At 56.3% G+C, this 10,138-nt stretch overlaps 2 protein-coding genes across 3 annotated transcripts in view; both read left to right on the top strand.

The window, feature by feature from the left end:
• The window catches only part of GANAB (glucosidase II alpha subunit), a 16,071-nt gene extending 7,802 nt beyond the window's left edge, over positions 1 to 8,269 (top strand). Inside the window, exons 6-25 of one of the 2 annotated variants that reach the window (XM_077759643.1) lie at positions 87 to 152; positions 962 to 1,031; positions 1,209 to 1,296; positions 1,384 to 1,480; positions 1,731 to 1,911; positions 2,489 to 2,642; positions 2,858 to 3,093; positions 3,177 to 3,303; positions 3,409 to 3,488; positions 3,723 to 3,866; positions 3,968 to 4,064; positions 4,375 to 4,476; positions 4,655 to 4,898; positions 5,759 to 5,823; positions 6,016 to 6,092; positions 6,203 to 6,277; positions 6,452 to 6,565; positions 6,687 to 6,799; positions 6,949 to 7,049; positions 7,161 to 8,269. In XM_077759643.1, the coding sequence (XP_077615769.1) occupies positions 87 to 152; positions 962 to 1,031; positions 1,209 to 1,296; positions 1,384 to 1,480; positions 1,731 to 1,911; positions 2,489 to 2,642; positions 2,858 to 3,093; positions 3,177 to 3,303; positions 3,409 to 3,488; positions 3,723 to 3,866; positions 3,968 to 4,064; positions 4,375 to 4,476; positions 4,655 to 4,898; positions 5,759 to 5,823; positions 6,016 to 6,092; positions 6,203 to 6,277; positions 6,452 to 6,565; positions 6,687 to 6,799; positions 6,949 to 7,049; positions 7,161 to 7,270 (2,341 nt within the window). In that variant the 3' untranslated portion in view covers positions 7,271 to 8,269. The remainder of the gene's footprint in view (positions 1 to 86; positions 153 to 961; positions 1,032 to 1,208; positions 1,297 to 1,383; positions 1,481 to 1,730; positions 1,912 to 2,488; positions 2,643 to 2,857; positions 3,094 to 3,176; positions 3,304 to 3,408; positions 3,489 to 3,722; positions 3,867 to 3,967; positions 4,065 to 4,374; positions 4,477 to 4,654; positions 4,899 to 5,758; positions 5,824 to 6,015; positions 6,093 to 6,202; positions 6,278 to 6,451; positions 6,566 to 6,686; positions 6,800 to 6,948; positions 7,050 to 7,160) is intronic. The other variant, XM_077759644.1, reaches the window with a different exon arrangement.
• A 1,559-nt stretch (positions 8,270 to 9,828) lies between these two features.
• The window catches only part of B3GAT3 (beta-1,3-glucuronyltransferase 3), a 4,230-nt gene continuing 3,920 nt past the window's right edge, over positions 9,829 to 10,138 (top strand). The window contains exon 1 of the mRNA XM_077759642.1: positions 9,829 to 10,095. Within this exon, the coding sequence (XP_077615768.1) occupies positions 10,014 to 10,095 (82 nt within the window). The 5' untranslated portion in view covers positions 9,829 to 10,013. The remainder of the gene's footprint in view (positions 10,096 to 10,138) is intronic.

Raw genomic sequence — 10,138 nt, 5'->3', positions numbered from 1 at the left:
CGGCTGAAACTCACTTTTATGTTTCTGTTTTTGTGTTGGTTTTGTGCCTCCTTTTCCCCTTCCCTACCCATCTCCTCCTGCCCCAGTTTCTCGGATAAAGTTAGTGTCACGCTCGGTAGCATTTGGGATAAGATCAAGAGCCTTTTCTCTAGGTAAATCCATGGCCACTGGTACTGTATCTGTTCCTCTGCCCTTACCCGCCCTTCACTCTGGCCCCCCGGGGAAAGGTGCCCCAGATCTTCCCCTGCCCTTCCTGCCCTCACCCTTCTTTCCCCTGATGTGTGGGTATCTGGTCCCTGGTCCCTGTTCCCCTGGCTGGGAGCCCCCTGGGAGAAGGAAGGTGAAATGCTGGAAGTCCTTCAGGAATGTAGGGAGCTTCCTGCTTTGCCAAGGGGTGGAGAGATGCCGTCTGTTGCTGGGGTTTCGGACTCTCGGCTGGGGCGCACTGAGGCTCTAGGTAGAGCTGCTGCCAGCTGTCCTTGAGAGCATTCTTTGGCAGAGCCTCTTGTTTGAGTCCCTGCATATGTCCGTAGAGGCTTGACCATGGTATGACCCACTTGCCTTTGTAAAACTCTGGTGTCAGGCCAAGAGGCTGAGGCCCAGCGACAGTAGTTGGGGCCAGAGTCTCAGAGGCAGCATCGCCAGTGCTGGCATTCCCAGGGCAGGCACTAGAGCCATCCTGCCTGCCTCTTCTGGAAGCGGGCAGAGGCTGGGCATTTGGTCCTGTGTGTGGAGGGCCCCTCCTGGTGGCATTTACTCATTTCCGTTTCTCGTTTCTCTCCCCGTCCATTGCACATTTACCTGCTCGCTGGGGTCCCTCACCAAGCTTTAACGTTTAGTCCCTTCCTCCAATGCCTTCGTTCCTTTGGACCCTTGGCTCTCTATTCCCTTACCCCTCCTTCCACTAGCCCCTCGTCCCTGCCCCCTCTGGATTGGAGCAGACAGCTCTCCTACCTTCCAGGCAAGGATCAAAAGACCCAGCTGAGGGCGGTGGGGCCCAGCCTGAGGAGACGCCTGGGGACGGTGACAAGGCAAGTGGTGGGCCAGGTGGGTGGAGCACCAGGCAGGTCTGGCCGGGAGGGAGGCCGGAGGGGAAAGGCCCACAGGAAACTTGAGCTCAGTCTCCTCCTCGGAGACGGAATTTAGAAAAGGGTGGGGGAAGAGAGCACTAGTGTGTGATTGGAGGTGGTCTGCTTTCCTCCTCACAGCCAGAGGAGACCCAGGGGAAAGCAGAGAAAGATGAGCCAGGAGCCTGGGAGGAGACATTCAAAACCCACTCCGACAGCAAGCCATATGGTGAGGGACTGCTAGAGCCTTGGGCAGCGACACAGGGACTCCTTGTCAAACGGGAGCTCTGGAGCCCCTTTTTTGCTTTCCTTCCAGGCCCCACGTCTGTGGGTTTGGACTTCTCTCTGCCAGGCATGGAGCATGTGTATGGGATCCCTGAGCATGCCGAAAACCTGAGGCTGAAGGTCACTGAGTGAGTCCCATGTGACCTCAGGATATGGAGGGGAGGGGGGAGAGAGGTTGGAAGTTGAGGCTGTGGGGTGGTGTCCATGCAGTTTGGATGCTCCAGACAAGCATGAATCACTTCCTGTGGCCAGATCTCCTTTGGTGATCGGAAAATTCTTCAAGTAAGGGTAGGGGGGCCGGTTCTTGTCACTCACCTGTGTCTGGGGTGGAGGTGGTGGGCGCCACAGCCTAAGGCCAGTCTGTCTGTCTGCCCGCAGGGGTGGGGAGCCATATCGCCTCTACAATTTGGATGTATTCCAGTACGAGCTCTACAACCCCATGGCCCTGTATGGGTCTGTGCCTGTGCTCCTGGCACACAGCCCTCATCGAGACTTGGGCATCTTCTGGCTCAACGCCGCGGAGACCTGGGTTGACATCTCTTCTAACACCGCAGGGAAGGTGAGCGCGCAGGCGGGGAGCAATGAGGAAGTGCGTCTTCAGGCCTGAGACAGCCGAGTGTGCTAGAGCATTTGCTTTGAAGAGGCTGGCGGGAGGCCCACAGGGGTACCTGTTTAGGGACTGCAGCGGAGAAGGGGCCCTTGGCCTTGGGAGCAGCCTGTGAGTTCCCCAGAAATTTCCAGAAAACACACACTAATGGGGAAGGGACTGCCCTTTCTGCACTTACTGTTGGTACATTTGTTATTGACTCCACATCACGTACTAGACACTTCTCTCGGTGCTGGGGATGTGTTGCTCATTGAGGTAGGAAAGGTCCTCGCCATCAGGGTGGAAGACAGACGTTAGACATGTGACAAGGCCGGGGGAGTTTGGTGGTGGTAAGTGCTGGGAAACAAATGCAGTGGTCACATGCTGGGCATGGGGACAGTGCTGCTTTAGACGGTGTGGTCCGGGACCCTTCATCTCAGCCCAGAGTGACTCGTTATGGGCCGGCTGCGTGAGGAGAACATTGGCTTTGTCACCGGGCCAGGGAGGAAGAGGGCGGCTGTTAGACCTGTGTCTGTGGTTCCATCTGTAGACCCTGTTTGGGAAGATGCTAGACTACCTACAGGGCTCTGGGGAGACGCCGCAGACAGACGTCCGCTGGATGTCGGAGAGTGGCATCATCGATGTCTTCCTGCTGCTCGGGCCCTCCGTGTCCGATGTGTTCCGGCAGTACGCTAGCCTCACAGGTACGCGCGTCCCCTCTCTGCCAGCCAGCAGCCTCCTTCGCTGGGCCTCATCTTCTTGAAAGGGGCGACTGCATTTTCAAAAGCCCTGTGCCTCAGTCTCCTTCCTAGCCCTGTGCCGTTCGCTCTCTGTCTAGCTGACAAACTTCCCTCGATTTCTGGGTGTTCCCGTTGGCCCCGGGTTGGGCCTGACCCCACTGTGACCCCCGTGCCTGCAGGGACCCAGGCATTGCCCCCGCTCTTCTCCCTCGGCTACCACCAGAGCCGCTGGAACTACCGGGACGAGGCCGACGTGCTGGAAGTCGATCAGGGCTTTGACGATCACAACCTGCCCTGTGATGTCATCTGGCTGGACATCGAGCATGCTGACGGCAAGCGGTACTTCACCTGGGATCCCAGCCGTTTCCCCCAGCCCCTTACCATGCTCCAGCACTTGGCCTCCAAGAGGCGGAAGGTAAGAGGACTGCGGCCATTGCTCAGTCTTCTCAGGCACAGCAGCGCTGGAGAGCTCTGAGCGCCCGTGTTCCTTGCCCGCAGCTGGTGACCATCGTGGACCCCCATATCAAGGTGGACTCCGGCTACCGTGTACACGAAGAGCTGCAGAACCAGGGTCTGTATGTGAAAACCCGGGATGGCTCCGACTACGAGGGCTGGTGCTGGCCAGGTAGGCGGGCCCGGAGTTGAGGGAGAGGCTGTCACAAAACCAGGGAGGGAGGGTGGTAGCCATTTTGCCCCTTGGAGGGTCACAGCCACCCTTAACTTGTCATAGGCGCGGCCGGTTACCCTGACTTCACCAATCCCACGATGAGGGCCTGGTGGGCTAACATGTTCAGCTTTGACAATTATGAGGTACGGCCGCCCCTCCCCGCCCCACGTCTGTCTTTCCCACCCTGCCTCCCGGGGTCTTGTCCTTCTCCGCTGGCCAGCCCTGCCGTGGTTGGCTGCCTGTATTTATCCCGAGGTTTGTTGATCCTGGGAGGACCCTGAGAAGTGCTCCTTTTTGCATTCCTAGGGGTTCTCTCCCACTTCGTCATCTTTCTCTCCTTTGTCCTTCTGTCCCCATTTTCTGCCTTGTGTACTTAGGGCTCAGCCGCCAACCTCTATGTCTGGAATGATATGAACGAACCATCTGTGTTCAATGGTCCTGAGGTTACCATGCTCAAGGATGCCCAACATTATGGGGGCTGGGAGCACCGAGACGTGCATAACATCTATGGCTTCTATGTGGTAAGTGGCGGAGTGAGGAGGGCCCGAGGGCCGGGGAACTCGCACCAGATGACAGCAGGCTTTTGGCTCCTCACCACCCGTCCTCTCCTGTCTCCACCCAGCACATGGCGACTGCGGAGGGGCTGGTGCTGCGCTCCGGGGGCCTAGAGCGCCCCTTCGTCCTGAGCAGGGCTTTCTTTGCCGGCTCCCAGCGTTTCGGTAAGATTTGGAGAACAGAGCTGTGGCAGGGGGTGTGAAGGCCAGGTCGGTAGAGTGACACACCGAGGCCACCTTCTTCGAGCGGTCCATCCACGCAGCTGTCCTCTGAGAGCAGCGCACTGCACCCCTGCCCCGCCGTCCCTGGCACTCGAAGGGAGTGGGGGGGGTCCCGTCCCCTTTCAGGTGCTGTTGTGAAGTCTGCCGAGCCGTCCTCAGCAGGACCCTGGGAGCCCTACAGCGGATGCGGCAGCTGTGTGGACCGCGGAGCTCCTTCACTGTCTGCGAGCTCCATGCCCCTTGTCTTCCTTAGGAGCCGTGTGGACAGGGGACAACACTGCTGAATGGGATCATTTGAAGATCTCTATCCCTATGTGTCTCAGCTTGGGGCTGGTGGGACTTTCCTTCTGTGGAGGTGAGAGGGGGAGGAACTGGGGGGTCTTGGTTTGGTGGGAGAGGAGCAAGTAGAGGGCACGGGACCCTGGCGTGAACAGAGCGAGCTGAGGGTCCAGGGTGGGGCCCGGGGCAGCTCCCTAGGCAGCAGGCCTCCTGCACCCCCTTATCCAACCTGCTTCCTCCCTCTCCTTTCTTAGCGGATGTGGGCGGTTTCTTCAAAAATCCAGAGCCAGAGCTTCTTGTGCGCTGGTACCAGATGGGTGCCTACCAGCCGTTCTTCCGGGCACACGCTCACTTGGACACTGGGCGGCGAGAGCCCTGGCTCTTACCTCCTCAGTACCATGACATCGTCCGAGACGCCTTGGGCCAGCGGTATTCCCTGCTGCCCTTCTGGTACACTCTCTTCTATCAGGCCCATCGTGAAGGCATTCCTGTCATGAGGTAAGGCATTCAGTTGGGTCTGTGTGGAGTGGGCTGAGGTGACTGAGGGACAGTGGGGACCGGGCTCCATCTCTGGGCCTCTCTTGTCACTCACCAAGAGCTTATAAAAGAGGGAAATTCTCGTTTCAAGGGAAAACTCTCTTCAAGAGTAAGAAGAGACTAAGGGGAAAGAGCCAGGCGTAAACCTGGAAAAAGTAAACCTTACTGCCAGGCGTTGTTTGTCACTATCCCCAGAGCCTGAAACAAGGCAGACAAGAGTCCTTCTGTCCTTGGGAGCAAGACAGACGTATGCAAATATACAAATAAGAAAATCGCTAACAGCGATAAGCCCTTTGAAAAAATAAAACAGGGTCATAGAAATAGGTTCTAAAAATGGCCTTCTTAAGAAGAAGGGCATGTGAGAGGTGGCCTGACTAGTGAAGAAGATGGACTCCTGTGACCTAGAGGAAGAAAGTTCCCGCAGAGGAGGCTGCAAGTGCAAAAATTATAAAGCGCCAATGAGTTTGTTGTGTTCCAGCAGTAGAAAGCCCAGTGTGTCTCAGGGTAAGGAGCCGGAGGGACAGGTAGAAGATGACATGGGAGAGGAAAATTCACCGGATCCAGGACAACAAAATGGTCCCTTGGAGAGTTGCGTGTAGAATGTTTCAAGACAGGACGGGGGAGGAGGAGGCAAGGAGATGGGTTAGCAAGTTCATCGACTGGCCCAAGGGTAGGGTGCATGGCTGAGGCCGTCAGCTCGGCTGGGCCGTCTGGTCGCAGGCTCTTGGGTTGTGCTCTCTTCCCTCCAGTTCCTGGGGTAGCATCTCTGACATCGGCCAAGACAGCAGGTGTCTTCCTTTCTTGTCTTGCTTCCTCCCTAGGCCCCTGTGGGTGCATTATCCTCAGGATGTGACCACCTTCAGTATAGATGACCAGTTCCTGCTTGGTGAGAAACAGGGAGGGCAGGTGATGGTGGGTTGGGATAGGGCTGAGTGGTGAGCACTTGTGGGAGGAGGGGGGGGGGTTGGTCTGTGGCTGCCCTGGGAAGGGAGGAGCGAGTGAGGCTGGGCAGGCATTCTGGTGCTCCCTGTCTGGGAACCAACCCCCCAAGTTCACAGTTGATTCCGGTGTGTCTTAGGGGATGCGTTACTGGTTCACCCTGTATCAGACTCCGGGGCTCATGGCGTGCAGGTCTATCTGCCTGGCCAAGGGGAGGTGAGTTAAGGAAGAAAGAGTGTGGTGGGGAAAGGTGGTAGAGGCCAAAGAGGGTAAATAGATTGGGGGCCTGTGCAGTGAGTGAGCGAGTTATCTCCTGCCATCCACAGGTGTGGTACGACATTCAGAGCTACCAGAAGCACTATGGCCCCCAGACCCTGTATCTGCCTGTCACCCTAAGCAGTGTGAGTATGCCCGGCCCAGCTGCCAGCTCCATCTGCCTGCAAGTTTCCAGAAGCAGAGAGTGTGTGCTTCGGGGTCCAGGACCTAAGTGGGCACAGATGGGGAAGAGCAAGAGACGCTGCAGGGCTCAGGATCGACAGTGGGGCGACTTTGTCCCAGCACTGCTCTCGCCCTAGATCCCCGTGTTCCAGCGTGGAGGGACCATTATCCCCCGATGGATGCGGGTGCGGCGCGCTTCCGACTGCATGAAGGAGGACCCCATCACTCTTTTCGTTGCTCTCAGTCCCCAGGTGAGCACGTGGGCAGGGCGCCCCCTCAGGCCTCTGCTCCCTCCCCAGGCTTCAGTCCCCCGGGGAGCGCCCCTCACTCTGTCTTGGGCCCAGGCTCTCACCCATCCCACCTCCTGCTCAGGGTACCGCCCAAGGAGAGCTGTTTCTAGATGATGGGCACACGTTCAACTATCAGACTCGCCATGAGTTCCTGCTGCGGCGGTTCTCATTCTCTGGCAACACCCTGGTCTCCAGGTAACGAAGTGCCCCTTCCTCCTTGGTAGCCTTGGGGGTGCTCACCGCTCACTGTGCTCCCCTCTCGCTATGACCTTGTTCGGGGTCTCCTCCTCCTTTCTGCTCTGACATCTTTCTCTCTGACGGGCGCCTGCTTTTGCTCCCTCTAGCTCAGCGGACCCCACAGGCCACTTTGAGACGCCCATCTGGATTGAGCGGGTGGTGATAATAGGGGCCGGAAAGCCAGCGGCCGTGGTACTCCAGGCAAAAGGTGAGGGGCAGGGCTGGCCCCTGGGGTGGGGACACCTTGCCGATAGGAAAGTAGGTGCTGTGCCATAAGCCGTTGCTGTAGCCGTGGAACTCTTTCTTTTTTTCCCACCAGGATCTCCCGAAAGCCGCCTTTCCTTCCAGCATGACCCTGAGACCTCTGTGCTGACCCTGCGCAAGCCTGGAGTCAACGTGGCATCTGACTGGAGCATTCATCTGCGATAACCCAAGGGATGCTGGGCAGGGGGGAGGGCGGTGGGTGCGGCGGTAATGAGAGTTCCTCTTTTTTCTGCCTTGGAGTGTGACCCTCCCCACACTTCGGCTTTCTTATCGGAAGACCCAGATTCTGCCAACATCTGGGCAGGATGAGAAGCTGTCCCTGGGCTCTGACTTCCTCTTGTGATCTCCTGACCTCTCCCACCCCGCTGCCACCGTCTCCCTCCATTTCCCCAACACTCTGTTGCTCTAACTGGAGCACATTCACCTGTGAAGACCTGGGGACCATGAGGCCCTTGCTTTCTCTCTTCCTTTTTTTGGGGGGCCCTGACTCTCCTCCAGACCCTCTTCATTCATACCTCTTGTGTGTTGATGCCATTTCTTGGAAGAAGATGAGGGCAGTGAGTTTTAGGGCTCCTTTTCTCCTTCCCCACTCTCCCCACCAAACTGCTCTCCCTCCTTTTATTTCTTCCTCCTGATTCTTCTCTGTCAGCGCTCCCCGTTTTATGCCCCCTGATACACTGGGACCACCCCTTACCTGATAAGGGATGAATGGATCAAAGACGTGAAGTTGCTGGAGAACATCCTCTTCCCTGTCACCCCAACCTTTCCTCTTCCCGATTGCTTCTAGAGCTGCTGCAGTTCTGACAGGGGCAGTTCTATCTCCCCTGTCCCTTGGGGGAAAGAAGTTTCCACTCTTCCTCAAGAGGGGGTGGGCATTAAACTTCTTTTGCCTCCTTTTTGTCCCCTTCAGGGGCATTTCAAGATGGAGAAATCAGTTGTGGTTTCATCGAATCACGGTCACCTGTATTTATTGTTGCGAGAAGGCTGAGGGTGGGGGGAGATGATCATGTGTGCCCAGGGTTGGCCCGAAGCCCTGGGTGGGGGGTGGGGCAGGACTAACTGGGGACAAGGGGTAATATTTGTGGCAATTTTTTTTACTTCCTCTTGGCCCCTAGCTGTGACAGGTTTTGATAAAAGGAGAAACAATAAAGAGATAAACCATAAGTAGTTGTTGTTGTCTGGATTCTAGTTCTGGCCTGAACCACAGACCCTTAGAAGCCTGAGGGCCTGAGATGTTCATCTAGCTTCAGCATAAGCCTCATCAGTTCAGCAAAATGAGCAAGTGCAAGTGGTCTTCAACTTGCTAGATGCAGGTAGTTTCATAGAGGAGTCCACCAAGGTCATCTGATTTTAGTAGGCCTACTTAATAGTGATGACCAGAGGGGCACCTGAATGGCTCAGTCAGTTAAGCATCCGACTTCCGCTCAGGTCATGGTCTCCTGGTTCATGGGTTTGAGCCCCGCATCGGCCCTTGTGCTGACAGCTCAGACTGGAGCCTGCTTCATAGTCTGTGTCTCCCTCTCTCTGCCCCTCCACCGCTTATACACTCTTGCTCAAAGATAAACATTAGAAATATTTCAGGGGCGCCTGGGTGGCTCAGTTGGTTGAGCGTCTGACTCCATTTTGGCTCAGGTCATGATCTCGTGGTTCATGTGTTTGAGCCCTGGGTGGGGCTCTACACTGGCACTGCGGAGCCTGCTTGAAATTCTTCCTCTTTCTGTCTCTCCCTTGCTTGCACTCTCTTTCTCAAAAATAAATAGTAAATAATAAAATAGTGGTGACCAGAGCTGATGGGGTCCCTCTTGAGTAGAAACAGCTATTTTGTCCCATGTTCTCACAAATTCTCATTATTTCAGTGATGGGAAATGGTTCTCTCCATTTTGTAGACTGACCACCAGTCTTAGAGACTATTTTACAAGAAACTAAAGGGGTTTGTTTTTTGTTTTTGTTTTTTTTAGGGAAAAGGACTCCTCAGGAAGGCTTGTGCGTATGAGTGGTTAGGGGATGTGTTCTTGGAATTCTCAGCTCAAGAAATATGTTTTTATTTATTTTGAGAGAGAGCAAGTGGGACAGGGGCAGAAAGAGGGAGAGAGAATCACAAGCAGGCTCCATGCTGTCAGCGCAGAGCCCATCGCAGGGCTCAAACCACCAACTGGGAGATCATGACTTGAGCCAAAGTCAGACGCGTAACCATCAAGAAATATTTCCACTTTCCTGGGAGGTGGCCCACTGCCTTGGCACCCCACTCTCGACTCCCCCTACCCTCACCTATTGCCATCTGTTTAAGAAATGGTCAGAGGAAACAGTACAGATCTAGAAGGGATAGAAAACTCCATAATGGCAATTTCACAGTTTTTGCCAACCTTGGTTACTTGTCTGTAAAGTGGGGACAATACCACCTATCTCAAGATTCAATAGTGAGGAATGCGTGACAAGACACCCAGATCACAGGCCTGGGACATGAGAAGTCCCAGATTTCATTCATTCAAGTATTTGTTGAACTGTTACTGGGTGCTGTGACTGACAGATAAATGAATGAAAATGAGGAAATCTGGGCACAGGAACTGGCGCTCAGGGGAAAGGTTTCAAAGTCGCTCCCACCAGGTTTCTGACCGCCCGCCACGCGAGCTCTACACGCCGGATATGACGTCACCCACTCCCGTGGTTCCCAGAACTAGGCGGTGGGACCGGAAATTAACCCGGGGGGCGGTGTGCAGACTGACCGGAAGTGGGCACGGGCGCGCGCCGTCGGCCCCAGCTCCCGGGAGCCGGTGGAGAGGAGCGTGAGGAAGGCGGGACGCGGGGCGGGGCCGCTGCAGGGGCGGAGTTTGCAGTCTGGCGGGTGGGGGGCGGGGACCCCTCGTGCCCCCCGGACCCCGCCTGCCCGGGCGCCGGCGGCGGCACGGCCATGAAGCTGAAGCTGAAGAACGTGTTTCTCGCCTACTTCCTGGTGTCGATCGCCGGCCTCCTCTACGCGCTGGTGCAGCTCGGTGAGCGGGGCGGGGCGGGGGTGCGGCGGGCCCGGCCGAGGGC

The sequence above is a fragment of the Crocuta crocuta genome, unplaced genomic scaffold (assembly GCF_008692635.1).
Source record: "Crocuta crocuta isolate KB4526 unplaced genomic scaffold, BGI_CrCroc_1.0 scaffold53, whole genome shotgun sequence".
In the NCBI taxonomy this organism is placed as follows: domain Eukaryota; kingdom Metazoa; phylum Chordata; class Mammalia; order Carnivora; family Hyaenidae; genus Crocuta; species Crocuta crocuta.
Note: the sequence above shows the minus strand (reverse complement) of the source record. Positions and strands in the feature narration are given on the sequence as shown.